Genomic DNA, 17,529 nt, shown 5'->3' with positions numbered 1-17,529 from the left:
CAAAACTACCCCTAACCGACAAACCTGTAATTGGATGGAGGATACACAAAGGAAGTCTGGTTTACATGTAAGAACTGCCTTATTTAGTGTTTAAAAAAAATAAAAAAATAAATCATCCACAATATTAATATGCCCAAGTTTTAAATAAAAGTGACAGTATGAAGCAGGATTTTACTTGTTTTTTTGTGAACCGGGCGTATGTGCACGTGAACTAGAGGGAGGATTGTTGTTTTTTGTTTTTTTTAATGATTTAATATTATTTACCCACGCCCCTGAACGCAACGTGAGCGACTCGCTGGGTCACGTGAGACGCTCTGCTAAGAAGGCAGTGACGTGGTAGAGTTCCGTCAGTGTAGCGGTGTCTGACAGCCAGCGTACCCGGGCCAGCAGCTGCCTTGGCCGGCTTGAGGAATCCGGCAAGGGTCGGTCCATGACGGAGCTCATAAGAAAAGATCCAGGAGGAGAAAAACAAAGAAGGGGCGCACTGACACAGCAAAATAGGGGAGGTGACGGCAGTTATTGTTTCTGGTATCCCCTCCTGGAGCAAAAGAGGGACGTGTTTTGGCTGTGATTGGACTCATAGGTGGGAGAATATCATTTTTATATTTTCTATTGGGTTTTTTCTCGCTCTCTCCCTCTCTCTCTATTTTCTGCGTGTCTCCTGCACACCAGCCTGCGGAGCATCGTGAAGTACCAGCCGCGCTCCTGGCGCTCTGGTCGCACTCTGGATGAAACGTGCGCGGATGCTTTTGCTGTTTTCTCTCGAATTATCACATTAAAAAAAAAAAAACACGTCTGAGAAGGACGAAAAACTTGGTCGAGATCAGGAAACAGTTGGAAAGAAAGAAAGAAAAAAGGACAGGTGAAGATTATGAAGAAGAAAAATAATCTGAAGTAGTAGAAACAAGGAGCCGGACAGGGAGGAGAGGAGGAGTCGCAGGAGGAGAACCGAAAAAAAAAAAAAAAAACCCTGCAGGTTTGTGGAGCCTGTTGGGATGAAGGCGAGGTGGGACGTAACACATCCGAGGTGTCTGTGCCATTAAGAAAAAGAAAGAAAAAAAAAAAAAGGAGAAGGGCAGGTCTGCTTTCCAGTCCCGGAGAGGCGGGGGATGGCGGGCGCAGACGCCGGGGCGCACACTCCCGGAGCGCGGACCGCAGCCCCGTCAGAAGCCGCAGCGGCTCCAGCGGCATCATGAGGAGGAGGTACGCAGCAGCGCCGCGCGTCTCATCAGTCCTCCACATCCTCATTATTCATTTAGCCTTCCCCGCCCTTCTCTCCCCTCCATTACATCCACCTTTCCCCCCGCCGCCTTGACTCCCATCCATTTATCCATCAATCAATTCCGCCACCTTTGTCCTAAGATCACGCTTCTTTCTCCCTGTCATTTGTGAAACGTTGCAGGCAGGCGTGGGAGCCTGGTGGTGCATAGAAAAAATAAGATTACTTGTAATGTTTTTTTTTCTTTCTTTTTAATAATGTTCTCTCCCTTTTGGAGAATTTCTGACGATGGGTTTCATTCCCCCTCTTTGCCAGTCATTCTTCCCTCCATGTGGGCATTTTAACGGTACCATATATCTCTTCAAATAGGGGTCAGTAGTCCATACTGTATTCGTTTGTATAAATTCAAGCTCAGGGAACTCCTCCCTGGATGTGCCAAGAAGCGAAGCCAAAGAGTTTCAATTGATCCAGTTCAATTAACAAGGCTTTTTATCCACTTCATCACGTCAAGCTGCTGGCACTGAAAACTGTGCATAGTTAGGGGTATCTGCTAAATGCTGAGATGGACATTAAAGGAGGAAGAAGAAGAAGTAAAAAAAAAAAAAAAAAAAGAAGCAGCCAAACTCACCATCTGGGTGTTCACTCTGCCCACTGGACTATGAAACTTTAATAGGGTCTAATTTTCAAACCACCTCATAATTTATTACCGTGACGACTGAACCGACATCCATGGTCGGGCTTTATTAACAAAGTAAAACACAGAACGAGGTTTGAATTCAGTGGGTGAAAGTTGGCGGGGAGAAAAAGGTAGATATCGCTCTCTCAGAGAGCAAGAAAATCACTGTCATATAATATTTACTACAGCTGCCAGAGCTTTATTTCCCAGGAGTCTCTTGTATTTCTGAGACTATGTTTTAGGAGCCCGTTCTGTCTTTTCTTCCAGACTTTATAGAGGGTAAATTAATTTGAATAATACCTTTTATCTTTCCATAATTGGACATAGTGTGGACCATATGTCACTTTACACACAAAAAAACACTTTATATTGTGTACGATGTAAGTGAATGGGGTCACTGTGGCTTTTATCAATCCCTTGCAGTTTTAAACAGGTTGCTTTTTGACTTATTTTTCTGAAAACAATTCTTTTGGATTGAATTATTAATGATTCAGTCTGTTCAATGTAAACAATGTAAAATGCCCCCTCCCTCCCAACCCCCCCCCCCCTCAAAAAAACAAACAAAGATAAAATCCACAGATTGCTTTAATTTTTCTAATATTTGTCAAAAATCTGCAGTTCTGTGTCATATTAGCCTAATAAAAGATGACTATTTTTCTTTATGAGGAAAGAAACTGAGTACTTACTGCACCTAATTTGATCTAAGCTGAAAAATACTGTCTATTCATTAGCCATTTTTGTAGATTTTCATAGATTCATCTTCTGCGGAACTACAGCTGCAGCTGTGGACTGCTGGAGCTGATCCCAGTGAACTGAGCTCATGTTATTCTTGTCTTCTGGGAGCATTGCATCAACATCGCTGTTAATCAACACAATGGTATTTCAATAATGCAGGAGGTGGCTTCTTCAAAATCAGGGCATCCAAAATGTGCCTCTCTACTGAGCTTTGTACTTGGATTTGATTAGATTTTTTTCTGAACTGACCCTTTAAGAATCAGATATGGTCATGTGGCATGATCGAAGGGCTCAAGTGGCCTGACCCACATCTGACCAGCCTCTAGTGATGACGGATAAACGAAAAAAGAAAAAAGAAAAATCCCACTAAATACACATCTGGCAGTCCAGTGTCACTCATCTGCTCTGCAACACTTAGCAAGGATACAACTCCTCCGGTCCCTGCGGCCCTATCCTAGATGAGTCGGATATGCACCGAACAACATTTTCAAAGGGTCACTTCATGTATCCCTTAAAAGGTCATCTCTCTATCTCTCTGTTTCTCACTGTTCTTTGATGCTTTTGTTTTGTAAAGATTTGCTGCTGGCAAATTCTTAAAATGCAACAGCGAAAGCGTCAAGTTTATCATTTTTCCTCTGTCCTGTCTCGTATATCTGCACTCAAAATGGTCTAACTAAACTATGACAAGTAAAGTGCCGGTTCTGAAGTTGTTCTTGTTTCAGTTATTATTTACTGCTTTCAGTCAAGATTGAGTGAAACATGTATAAAAGAGAAATCCATTAAAAAAAAAAAAAAAAAAAAAAAGGTCATAGATCAGGACTGTTACGAGATAATTTTGCTTTAGGACTCAATAAGCTGCTAAAAGATCCATAATCTCCTGTATTTAATGTAACTCTTATAACAATCAGTCTACAGAAGATCTTCATTGATGTCATCCACATAGCAGCAGTTAATTATGCCTTTAGTTTATTTACAAGCACTTTCTTTTTCTTCTCTCACAGCAAGTAGGTTTTTTACTAAATACCTTTGACATGCTTCAACGTTTCGGATGAAGACGTTAGACTCCAGTCGAAATATGTCAATATGACACACTTACTGTAACATGAAATGTTTGATTATTAAGAGTCCGTGAGCAGGACATTTCTCTCAAGTTTCTAATGCTGGAGGTTAAAGACCTTGCAAGCCGTCACCATCGGCGTGCGTGCGTTGTGTGAGGCTGTCACTGACTGTGTGGAGCCCTTTAAGACGAAAACACACAGTTTAAGTGAACTCCATTAAACAATAATATGGATAGACAGTTGAAACGGTTTGTGGAAATATGGGGAAAAGGCTTGAAGTAGCTGACAAAGTGTGACGGGCAAATTGCCTCAATAAAAGAGGTAAACAGTTGTATTGTGTCGATGAACAATGTTGAATGAGGCTGGTTTATAGTATGAGAACAATGATAGAGAGCAAATATTTGAGGGGAAAGGTTGGGGAAAGTCACTGATAGTTTTGCACAGGTAAATGTAGTTAATACAACACTGAATAAAAACTGTTTGGTTTGGGTTGTGAAGAAAAGTGACAAAATAAAGGAAAACTCATATTTTGGGTCTTCATATTAACTACAGGAACTCTTAATTTAGTTATAAAATCTACTTTTTTGGGTAGCAAAAATCTCAGTACTTTATTCGACCACCACATGCCTCCAAAGTATCTTCACCACTTTGATCGCACGCGTCTCAAACTGCAGGAAAACATTCACCTCAGCCAAATTGGCCTCAAGTCCCAGTGCCACCACATGCATTTGTCATAATGTTCACAGTCTGTAAACCATTCAGTGACCCCCTCACGTGTTCTATGAATGATAGAATCGGCATTTAGCATTAGTTTATTATATGATGGAGCTGATGATGAAGAACCTTTACTGATTTGCAGTTGGCCCTCTCGGACATTGGTGTCAAACATTCTATTTCGATTCGATTCGGTTCGATTCAGTTCAGTTCAGTTTAGTTCAATTCATCTTTATCTATATAGCGCCAAATACAACAAAGTCGTTTTAGGGCACTCTTACAGTGAAGCCCATACAGCCCGTACGGTCCAATTCCATCTTGAGTGTGAAATTTTTACAGTTTGCTTGGTGGTTTGTCCAGATCGGAGCCTCTTGTGGGCCGGTTTTGGACCTTCAGGCCTTATGATTGACACCTCCGCTCTAGGAAGACAAATACCCTCCAGCCATGCCAGCTACGTACCCTTCTCTGCAGGTACCCATGGATTCCCACATTGTCGAGGTTATTCCGGTTTTCACTTTAGTTTGTTTCATTTCATAACACAAAACAAACTTTCACTGCTGCCATTTCAATTTGAAGCTATGATTTATTACAGCGTGTCGCAGTCGGCCCAGATATTCCCGAAATCTTGTTCCTCACATCACAGAGTCCAGAAGGATGAAATAAAGGGTGTAAATTGGAAATTTAAAGACATATTTCAACCCGCACCTCCTCTAAACTATGCTTGTTTTGTTGGCAGCCTTTGAGAACTGTCTGCTTCAATCAGGTTGCAAACAGCGGTCAGAAAAATACCCAAATGTTGAGGCAGAGGGCAGCAGAGGGAGGAATAAACCCATGAGGCTAAAGAAAGATTAACATGAGACTTCAGTTTTGTTGTGAAGAGACAATCCAACCTTCTCTTTTAGATAACTGCTGTGACCCATGCCCGGGGCTGAATCCCCCAGAAAGTTCCTTTTAAGATGAGCTCAGCGGGACCTCTAGGAGAACAAAAACAGATATGATATTCTTAAAAGTTATCGCTGTGCAGGTCAAAACTACTCCAGAGCAGTTTCTGCCAACACAAGCGATGCAGTGAGAAAGTAGGGTGAAGCGTTTGTACTCGCCACAACTCGCAAAGAGTAAATATATTGATACTGAATCAATCCTTGAGTCGCCTTTTAAACTGAAATCACTGTTTCTGTTTTGTGATAGTCACCACAAAGTTGTTGTTTTTTCCCCGGTTTTGCATGGTAGTTAAATGATTATAATCAGGGTTTCATGCCAAGAGGCAGTTTGAATTGTAATTCATCATTGTTTTACAGACAAACTAATTAATTAAAAAGAGATTGGACCTGGGAGAAGTGGCCCTCAGCACAGCCTCCACTGCATCCATTATTTATGTCATGGACTAGTGTTTTCTCACATGTTGAAGAACCCCGAGCTTCGCCAGATGAAGGCCATGCACCACAACACAGCGTTAACATTAGAATAAATCATGAATGTAGCGCCTGCTCCAAGGCGGTGTTATTAGACGAACAGGGAACCTTGGCCAGCGACATAATCACTCAGGCCTGTTTCAATAAAGCAGAATTTAACCTATAACTTTGGTGAACAGACACTCTTAAGTGGCTCATAAACGGAAGCTGCAGGTTTTTTTTTTTGTTTTGTTTTTTTATCCCGGGGAAAATGTGTCACTATCACAAAGTGCACTGTTTTACTGAACGAAGGTCATATCCTCATCGACATCGACAAAGCTTGTTTTGCATGCATCTCGCACATTGCTGAGGCATAAAAGAAAAAGAAAGAAAACAAACCTTTCAGGTATTTAAACAAAGAAATGCATACTGTAGAGAATACAGGTTAAATCGTCTTTTAAATTTTAGTTTTTTATGTGTTTTTCCTCCAGGTTTGAGACTGATGTGGCGACAGAGTATTATAACGTATGCCCAGTATGTCACCACTGTCCCACTCCCCCAGCCTCCGTTCCGATTATTGACCGCTGCAGAATCGCTGGGGCTTTAATTAGTGCTAGTGTAACTAATTGGCTTGCATGGAAGTGACATTGATGGGGGGGGAGAAAATGAATTAATGAGGAGAGGCATTGGCGGATTAAATGGTACTGCTAAAAAGTAAAAATGGATGTCTGATCTCGTGGCAGAATTGACATTTAAGTGGAAATCAACCAAACAGAGCCACCCACACTGGCTTGTCAGCGTGGGCGGGCTTCGTGGCGTCTGGCTATTTTTCGTATGCATTTACTTGCACATGTGCGTCGTGTGTGTGCGCCCTTCATCAGAGCTCATGTAACTGGATGTTCATGTAGTTGACAGCAGAAATCTCTCAAGCGCTGGATATGCTTGGATGTAAAGTATGTTAACCTTTAAAACAAAGCCGGCCCTGGCCCCTCTCATTCTCTTGTAATTGCTTGCGCTGGGTAAGCACAGTCGCCTGAAAAGGTTATCGTGTTCCTTGTCAGTTGTCGTGATGAATGAGCAAACATAGCAGGAAATGAAAATTGGAAAGTTTCAAAAAAAAAAATAAAAAATCTTTCTTATGCCGAGCCAGATTGTAGTGTTTGCAGAAAATAATGCTCTGTTGTTCAGTATCTGCAAATTATTAAAGGAAAACAGGGAAATAAAGTAGAAAAAGCAATGCGTGCAGCCAGTGAATTAACACGCTGAGAAGGAAAGGATGGATTTTCCACTGCTACACTGCTGCTGCATTAATATTCACTAGAGTCTAGTACAACCTCCAACTTTTTGCTGGCATATTCTTTTTTCTCCGGTGATGTGTGTCTGCTGCTTGTGTGTGACAGCAGTGATTATACAGTGTATATGTTTCTGGCATGGATATAATTATGTGTAATGTGTGCATGCATTTCCTTCGTGCGAGTCCATACAGACGCCACTAAATGCATTTATTTGTTGTGTATATCATTATGTCCGGCCTGCGTTGTGTTTTTTTGTTTGAAGGTCTTTGTGTTGGTGCAAGGCTATTGTTTGCCTTCTCGCTGTGCTCCACCCTCTTCTGGGCAGCGGATGTAATGGCTTTTTTCACTTTTGTCCACATTGTTGCGTGTTTCTGTGCCTGCTTGCCCCGTATGCCCTGGATTTATGCCTGTTAGAAGACGGAGCAGCCCAGGTGATCTCAGCCAGACAGTAGGCTGCATTGATAAGCGGGAGGTGGAAGGTGAATGGCGGGTGAATGCTGTTATCGCCAGGGGCTAGCTCAGGCTTCAGCGCCACTGCCTGCTGGACCCTGAAAACTCATTTTGACAGATGCATCTACCTCCCGAGCTGTTGACGCGTGGTGGGGGGCTGATGACACTTGCTCGCCCATGCGGCTCAGAGCGCGTCAGCTGGCACCACGTAGAGCAAACCTGCAATTTATACTCCTGCCCCGGGCATTAAGCTGCATAATGACTTGCAAGAAAGATCCACCATCCCGCCATCCCCTGCGCCAGTCAGCGCAAAAGTTTTTACATGTGACTTAATAGAATTTTCTTTAAACATTCCTCTGTGCTGAATTTGTGATGATTATGGCATCATTTGTATTCTCTGGAACATTATAGTTGAATTAAGGTAAAATAATCATGAAAATGCACATTATTCGATATGACTACGCTCACACTCACAAAGGGGGGCGTTTTTACGATCATGAACTTGTCATTTTCACAACAGCAGTGTCACATCCTTCCACGGATGTGCTCGCAGCAGTATTCCTCCAATTTCCTTTTCCCAGAAAGCTCCATCCCCAGATTGTGTTGTGCGCTCCAATCCTGTCCAATAAAAGCTGCTACAATGCCGTCATATTGATTCAGTCTTTCCTTTTAAAAATGTTAAGTCAGCTTACCAAAAAGAGCCATTTACAATATTGGATGCTGCTTGCATACAAAGCTCTAATTGAGGGTTTGTTGTTTTTTTTTTTTTTTTTTTTTCTTTGGCATCTGGAAAAAAAATTACTCAGAATTACACCCGAGTGTGTCAAAACAAACCATGAATAAAATGATTAAGATTTGTCCAAATTTTGCCCTGAAAATAGAATAAAAAAAAAATAAATAAAAAAAAGGACATCTGCAACACAGACAATTGACATGTGGCTTAGTGCCAATGAAAAGGAGGTGCTTTTTGGACAGCTTCCAAGACTGTTTTTCTCAGTTTCCCTTTTTTTTTTCTTCCTCTTTTCAGATTACAGAGAGCAAACACAGAGGAGCTGACCCTTATCATATCCTGAAGGAGACGAGACAGAGAGCATGACCCTGTGTTTGTCTACAGTGCCAAAGAAGAGGCAGGGAGGAGCCTCCCTGGCCAGAGAATTGCCACCTTCCTAGCTCCGACAGGAGCCCTTTCAACCCTGCTCCAAGCTACACTTGGGGGCTCCAGCAGTCCTCCGACTCCACCAGGAGGCTCACTCCAACCCGTCTGCCAGCTCCGATAACCCTCTGATCGTTGGCAACCACATGTTTGAGGCGACCGCATGTGACCGCCGCCCTTTCTCGTGCAGCAGCAGCAGCCTCCTGCGACCCCGACCTGCATCATGCAGTGGAGACGGCGGCACTGCTGTCCCATCAAGATGACCTGGACCGTCAAGCGTTCACTCTTTCGGACTCATGTGGCTGGCCTCCTCTCGCTGGCCCTCCTCTTTACCCTCTTCCTGTTTTTTAGTCACCAAGACTGGTTACCCGGACGCAGTGGGGCCCGCGAAAACCCCCTGGCCTACACTGTCAGGGGCTTCCGCAGTCCCAAGGGAGAAGCCAACCAGAGCAGCTCCCTGAGGAGCATGTGGAGGGAGACGGGGAATGTAGCACCGAAGCCTCTACTCAATCTCAGCTCACAGCAGGCAGAAGGGGCAGTGGGAGAGGCGGCGGGAGGAGGAGGAGGAGGAGGAGGAGGAGGAGGAGGAGGAGGAGGAGGAGGAGGAGGAGGAGGAGGAGGAGGAGCCAGGATGGGTGTAATGGGGCTTGGGGACACCATGAGCGCTAACAATAGTTTACAGAAAGAGATGGGTGTGGGTGGGAGGCTTAGCGCTCAGCCCTACCGATACATCCTGAATGAGCCCTCCAAGTGCCGAGACAGCACGCCCTTCCTCATCCTCCTCATTGCCGCAGAGCCAGGACAGGCCGACGCACGCAACGCAATACGCCAGACCTGGGGAAATGAAAGCGTGGCCATGGGCCTAGGGTTTGTCCGTCTTTTCTTGCTCGGCACAGGGAAGAGCTCAGACGCCTTGCTTCAGAGCAGCATAGAGGAGGAGAGCCGAGTGTATCATGATATCATCCAACAGGACTATCAGGACACGTACTACAACCTGACCATCAAAACGCTGATGGGCATGAACTGGGTGGCCACCTATTGCCCCCATGCCTCTTACGTAATGAAGACGGACAGTGACATGTTTGTCAACACGGAGTATCTAATCCAGAAGCTGCTGAAACCTGAGATGCCCTCCAAACAGAGGTACTTTACCGGCTACCTAATGAGGGGATATGCACCAAACCGAAACAAGGACAGCAAGTGGTACATGCCACCGGAGCTTTATCCGAGCGAGCGCTACCCGATATTCTGCTCGGGCACGGGGTACGTGTTCTCAGGGGACATTGCCGAGCTGATCTATCAGGCCTCACTAAGCATACGCAGGCTGCACCTGGAGGACGTTTACGTGGGGATCTGCCTGGCCAAGCTGCGCATCGACCCGGCGCCCCCTCCCAACGAATTCCTCTTCAACCACTGGCGGGTATCTTACTCTAGTTGTAAGTACAGCCACCTGATCACATCCCATCAGTTCCACCCCAATGATCTCATCAAGTACTGGAACCACTTACAGAGCAACAAGCACAATGCCTGCATCAACATGGCCAAGGAAAAGAACGGCAGGTACAGACATCGGAAGTTTCACGGAGAGAGGCCTCCGTGATGACTCCTGTGACCACGACCCGCCTCGATGAATACACTGTAACTACAGCTGGTGGGAGGGCATGTTGAACTCAGCACTATACACTATATTGGGAAAAGCACATTGTTTTTGGTATCGTGTACAGTCGATGATTCAAACTATTTTTTTAATTTTAAAAAATGTTAAGTATTGTAAACCTATTGAGCTATTTCTAAAAGGGAGAATGGGGAACATCTGTCTGTGTGATGTAGGGCGTGCAGAAAAAAATAAAAAAAATAAATAATAATAAAAAAAAAAAAAAAGCTCAAGAGTGGTCTTCATGACGATTCAGGTGCCAACACAAATATGGTTATTCAATGTTCTCTTTTAACGATTAGTACAGTATGTTGCACTCTACAAGTACTAAACAAAAAAGGAAAATATTCTGACACAACCGTGTTTACACAAAGGGAAATGTACGTGTATCATGTGGAAAAGTTACACTACCTAAATATGAATGAATGGTATGAATCGTTGACCACTTATGCTGCCCTGTTTCTCAGTGTTTACTTTACAGACCTATCAAAGAACACTAAAGTCTAAAGAGAAGGTTTATCTGTCATTATCTGTATTTTATTTTTAAAGAAAAAAAAAAAATGAAGAAGAACCAACATGGAGCACCCAGAATCACATCAGAGATGACTGAGATTGTATTTTTTAAAGCTTTACAGTGAGTATGACTCTGCACTTGAGCAAATGTGCAATGAATCTATTAACAATTAAATGTATTGAATTCATATGGTTTCAGAGTTGTGTGTGTTATTTGTGGAGAATGATTCATCATGTAAACACTGCCAGCTCATCACTTCTAATACATACACATATAGTGGTTAGCACACTTTTTTCCTTCCTTTTTTTTCTTAATTTTTTTCTCTTTTTTCCTTTTTTTTCCTTTTTCTATTTCCTTTTTTTCCCCTTTTGTTTTAGCACACTTGACTAATGGCAGGAAGGTTCAAGTACGATGTTTAAGTACGACGTGATCCAAAAACATGCATTTAAAGCTAAATAGTGACTCTTAAGGCAACATGTACATGACAACCATTCAGCTGAAAAATGCATTGTTTTTGCATTTGCATCCAGAAGAATATGGACGGGGAGTCATGGCACTCTGGAGGACGCCATTATTGTTATTGTCTATCTACTTGCGCGTGTGCAGAAGAACTATTTACTACTGGCCTGATGCACATGCAAAGTAGCAGCATTTCAGAAAGTTGCATTTTCCATTGTTTCCATGGAGTCGGAGCGTTTTCAAAAATAATTTTTCCTGCAATGCAGCCTACATCTTCATTACATCTTCATTACAAAACTAAAACAACCAACAGCACCAACTCGTGGCCTGGCATGCTAACTACATTGTTTTCATAATAAAAACTTTGCCCTGTGAACGCAAAACTTTACTGAAACGAAAACGCAAAAATTATGCGTTTTCACCTGTAATGTTGTTTAAACAGGAATTAAGCAGTGTGTCCTGGCATGTGATTTAGATGATGGTGTAGAAAGTCTGCACTCTATACTGTTGTCAAATTAAAGATTGAGAAGCACAAATGTTTTTGAAATCCTCCACTATCACTGTCAATCTACTCTCGCATGTGCACTTTTTTGAAAAGATGGGTTTTCCATGTTCACACAGTGACAGATGGTGGTGCTTTCGAAAAACAAAAACAAAAGTGCACTCTGGAGGCCATTTTTAAAAGGCTGTTGTCAGAGACATTCAACGTAACAAAAGGAAATGCTGTTGTCCAAACAGGATCAAGAACCACATCTCTCACTCTCTCTAAATCACAATCAACACAAAAATGTAATGATCATTGTTCATTTCTTTGATAGCCAATCCACAGCCAGTTCTCTGCCTTCATCCATATTGCAAAGAAAAATCACAAAAAAAATCCCATCTTAACTTCACTTCCTTTGTTTTCAATTCTGAGAAACTATCATTCTCTGTTCACCTCCTGTCCTTATTCACCCCATAGGACTTCTGACTGTTGCAATGTTGCCAGGCAATCATACTATCTACAAACATAATTATAACCCAACATAATAAATAACACTCTTTTTTTTTTTAATATCCCCACACAAACACAAGCAGAGATAATTAAAGGGAAAAATTTTTTTTTAAAAAAGATAATTTTGTATTCAGTGGACCTTGGAGAAATGCATTATGTTTCTAAATGGAAAAATAAAACTCACTGAGAGGTTTGGGTCAGGTAGGAACATTATGAAGATCAACAATCTCAAGGTTGAATGGTGAGGAATGAATTGAACATTGAACCTACCTGTGTTCCTGTGGAATTTAAAACACTCTGCAGCCAAACACCTAAGTTTAGATTTGAATTAAAACAGCGTATGTGTTATTATGGCAAGATTCAGCTTGTGCAAGACTGTCTATGTGATGCTGTGTGTCTACGTAGAACTGGAGGGAGGCAATAAATAAACACACACGAGCGGGCTCAGGGCTACCGACAAAAAGAGCATATATAATTGGGTGATGACTTGAAATAGCCTGTATCAGATGAAGGTAATCTAATTAAACTAATGGAGAGTCGGGGCTCCTGCCCTCTTTCCAAGTACTCCACTACGTAGCCGTCACTCCGTTTTTAATCACCTATACGTTTGACTGATTCTGTTAAGGGCGCTGTCAAACGGGTAGAGTTCACACAATTGTATATTTTAAGCCGCTAATCACTAAGCAGAGGAGTCTTCGGGGAGGAGGAAGCTGAAATGGTGAAGACAGCAGAGGGAGTGAACATCAAGATGTTCATCTTAGATAAGCTGCAGAGCAGCAAGGAATTATTTCATGTCAGAGCCACAGGCGAAAAGACAACAGCTTCATTTGTAGACATTATATTTATGCCGTCATATCAACCCCAGAGGGATAGTTATCAACACCGTGATATAGAGTAAATCTGTTTTCAAAGATATTCTATTTATCCACTCTGAATTTAAATCTTACCGTCTGTTTAATAGGTTTTTATTGATTGAGTATTTGAAGATGGCTGCATATTTTAGTTCAGGGGTCACATACAGCCATATTTCATCTTGAGCTTTTCTTTGTCGTGGCAACAGTTAAAAGTTTTAAAAAGTTTATGTTTTTGCAAAAACCAAACATTCAGTACCAGAATTACTACAATCTCAACAAAAAGACAAAGTTATGCCCCTTTGTAAGTGGCATTTCAAGTGAAAACGTGTTGTTTTTTCGCATTTTTGTTTGAGAAAGGTTTTGTCTTTATACGACAACAGTTTGAAAACAATGTGCATTTACAGAGAAACTGCAGAAATGCTGAAAACTATGTACCATTCCACAAGTTGGCACTATTGGTTGTTTCTGTAATACAAACATTGACAACATTGTATGGACAGACAGTAGCAGCATTTCTGAAAAGTTTTGTTTTTTAGATTTCCAGACGGGGTGTTTTCAAAAAGTTCCATCTTGGGAGCCATTCTCAAAAGGTTGCGTTTTCAGTTTCTCCGAGCACCATTCTCGTGTAAACAGTCCACCAAAACACAACAATAGCTCGAAGCAACAGATTAAGGAAAACAAAAAAAAGAATCTTTGAACGTAGTCCATAATTTGATTATGAACTGAACTAGTTCAATTTAAAATTTGTGAAAAGTTCAAATTAGTTCATGTAGAAATTGAACTTTCCCCACACTGGTAAAATATCCAAAATACTTCACCTGTAGGTCGCAAGCTCTCATAGCAGCATTATACTCAGTCTTGTATTACGTCCACTACTCTGTGTTTAAAAGTCAATGACCTCTTTGGAATTTGGACCTTCACACCCCCTGCTTTAGAGCTACAATAAGAAGCCATTATGAGGACTAAAGTATAGAAAGTGAAGAAGCGTGTGTCAAGGGCAGGTTTGGGGGGATGACTGGGCTAAAGCCAGAACTTTGATCCAAGAGACTGGTGTTTGAAGGTGTATCACACATCCAATTTAACCAAAACCCGGAGGGTATTGTGCTGCTAGCTGTGGTTCATTTGTATACGGCGTGAATGCTGCATCACAACCAAAGGAGGCCTCTTCAAAAGCTGGTCTCAGTCCACTGCCAAGCAGGCTCTGGTGTGGTTTGATTAAATGTGACTGCAGCAAATCCAAACGTGACTCCATATCCTTGGCGAGCAGAGAACTTTTTGCCAATGTTTTGACTCATTTTCTAACACCCCTGGTGAGTTCAATTATCCAAGGAGGGCCTCTAGTGCAGCACATACCAGAGGTTCCAGCATATGTTTTATTTACATCTTATGGTCCCACAATAAAAATTTAAAAAGGCAGCGTGAGTGCATAATGAATCAGATTAAAATGCAAGCTTTTCATTTTCCTTTAGACCCAAACAAGGAAGAGCACTACAACTGTATACAAGCTCGGCTCCTGTGTAGTGATAATTGAAAATATAGGCGTTGCATAAGTAATGTAATACATTTAATTAAAGCACTAATAAAATCTATGATTTATAATATCTCTATTGGTGTGCATAGTCATCTATCCATCTTCCTTTATAGCTAACTACGGTGAGTTCATCCCAAGACACACACACACACACACACACACACACACACACACACACACACACACACACACACACACACACACACACACACACACACACACACACACACACACACACACAAAAGCAATGTAGACATCATAAGCGCGACAGAAGATGAATGGATGGATGGATGGATGATGGATGGAGAAGGAAACTAGAGTATAGAGACAATGAAAGCCATGCATGAACAGGCAGAATAATCAAACTCTATGCAGAAAGACAACAAAGCCTACACTTGAACTCACTCGGAGACCAGCATGTCTCCACTATTCTCATCAAATATTTCCAATAAACAGCCAAATTTATCCTAAATACGATATATTCACTAATGTTTCCATTCTTGTGGCAACTATAATGTTATATCATAACTAGAAAAACCACACGGACATGCTTGAACCCTTGTCAATACATCTGTCAACTTTGTTTTTGTGAGTGAAAGCTGACCTTTGACCCAAAATGCAAAACATATCACATAAGCTTGCTTGTATTCAACTTTATTTTGTTTTACATTACATAGACCAAACAGGAAATTGTCTGGGAGTGAATATATAACATCTATGAAACTATTAAGTACAAACAACAGAATAATACCTGTCACAGTGACTGGTATCGATAAAATACAATGTGTGGTGATATACGTATTTAATGTCTCTAGGGTTTTTACTAATAGAACCTATGTGCAAGTCTTGCGATGAGAATCTTTTCTCGGAATGCCCCCTAAATGTTCCCTGTTGTATCTACTAAAGAGTTTTTATCTGGTTTCTTTGTGACAGTCTTGTACCAATAAAAAAAAGAGCTACAAGAGAAGGGTACTGTTGTAGATTTTTCACAGACATATCCTTGCAAACACAGGACAAGCCTACAGAAAAAAAATGTCCCAGAAGTGCGACTGCATTGAAGAAGATTCTGCCAGTACACAGCAGAAATGTATTGCACTTTTCTGGGAAGGGAAATTGTACTTAAAGTTGCACTTTATAAGGTCAGGTAAAGACTGAAGAGAGTGGAGAGTAGAAACAAATCGATTTTACCCGTGTAGCATGTAGCTACTGCTACTTCGGGTTAATTTATGGACAGTACAAGACCTACAGGACCTATTGAGGGTTTTCACCCACGTGACTAAGTGATGTCATAAATCACTGTACCACCATCTTGGAGATCCGCGGTTGCAGTAAATACAACTAATCGCAAGTTAACACAAGTTACTGTCATAAAACAGCAGTTGACAGGAGTGATAAATTATTTTTTAAGTGTTTAAGTATATGAGCAAGAAACACAGTGACACTGCCAACATCTGGTGTTATAGAAAGTCTTAAGACCTTTGTACTGTTTTACACTGAGACATCTTTGCATTATGTTGACTGAAGTATTCACAGCTGGCCTCGGGTCTCCTTGGTCATTATATCCTCTGGCAGTTTATCATGGCCTGTTGTGATTCTTTCCTGGTCATTAGCCGACGCCTCTGACTCCAGAGGAGTTGATGCATTGTCTAGCTTAACACCGGCTCCCCCTGTACGACGGGAGCAGTTGTCACCCAGAAAGGTACACCAATGTGATTCCAAGGCCTTGAGCATGTGTGGAAATCAGACTTTCAGGGGGAGAGAGGACTTAAGGTCGAGCTCGAGGAGGAACGGGGCAGTCTGTATGTTATGTGTCTGTTACGAGTCTGTGTCTGCATGACTGTCTGGAGATCTCCAACTGTGATCTCGTTGCTGTCCCTAGTGACGGCCAAATGAAGCTTCACGAACCACTGTCTTTATTTCCTGAAGCCACTAGATGACGCTGTCTATTCAACAAATGTCTGAAAGTGCGCTTCATTTCCAGTCTTTCAGCCTCTATCTGTAATCCAAGAGCGCCATCTGGTGGAATCAGAAAATAAAGAAAGTGGTTCATGAAGCTTCATGAAGCTCCATTTGGCCATCACTAGCTGTTCCCCAGTTTGAGTATCACCATCTCCACAACGTTGCTGGTCATTCGGTGATATGTGCCGGGGCGAGCGGCGAGCGTGTTTTTGGAGGAACGGTGAGAGAAGTGGGCGATCGGAGAAGGTCTAGCTTAGGTACAAAGGGCTGTATATGTACAGAGTTAATGACAAATAAATGCTAGAGGTGCTGTGCTCGAAACAGAGTCCTGTGTCTCCCGATCACAGCCTGGAGACTGGAACAGGAGAGACTAACTTCTGTAATTGAACCATACAAGCTGTCCACACGGAAAAAAGCTACTGACCTGATATGAAATGGGCCCTGCAAAGTCTGGAGGACTGAGTTGTCTCCCAGCCTTCGCTCCTCACAGCTGCAATCCATCTCTCCTTTCTCTCAGGATCGGCAGGGAAACCATCAACTGAGAGGTATGGACAAATTTCCTGCCTTTTAGTTCAGCCTACAGCTGCAGAAAAGATACCCATCTTCTCTGATTTCAGATAGAATTATGCCTAAAGCATGACTGTGTTAAGCGTGTTGTTTACAGTCAGAGGACGTCCAAAATGGCGGGCCCAGTAGTAGCGCCAGGTCTCTGACGTTACAGGAAAAAACCTCAATAGGCCCTACAAGACCTGAAGGGCCTACAGGATTTACTTTACCTACATACCCTACAGGCTCTAGAGAACCTACAGGACCTACAGGTATGTTGAGGCGAGGGCACATTGAAACATTGCAGGGCTTTGGCCCTTCACAACC

General features: G+C 42.3%; 1 protein-coding gene across 1 annotated transcript; it reads left to right on the top strand.

The window, feature by feature from the left end:
- Positions 1 to 352: 352 nt before the first annotated feature.
- Positions 353 to 10,988, top strand: b3galt2 (UDP-Gal:betaGlcNAc beta 1,3-galactosyltransferase, polypeptide 2). The gene is made up of 2 exons (XM_080473314.1): positions 353 to 1,203; positions 8,566 to 10,988. The coding sequence occupies exon 2, from the start codon at positions 8,915 to 8,917 to the stop codon at positions 10,289 to 10,291; it is 1,377 nt and encodes a 458-aa protein (XP_080329440.1). The 5' UTR covers positions 353 to 1,203; positions 8,566 to 8,914; the 3' UTR covers positions 10,292 to 10,988.
- The last annotated feature ends 6,541 nt before the right edge of the window (positions 10,989 to 17,529 follow it).

This window comes from Lipophrys pholis (assembly GCF_963383615.2).
Source record: "Lipophrys pholis genome assembly, chromosome: 10".
In the NCBI taxonomy this organism is placed as follows: Eukaryota; Metazoa; Chordata; class Actinopteri; order Blenniiformes; family Blenniidae; genus Lipophrys; species Lipophrys pholis.
Note: the sequence above shows the minus strand (reverse complement) of the source record. Positions and strands in the feature narration are given on the sequence as shown.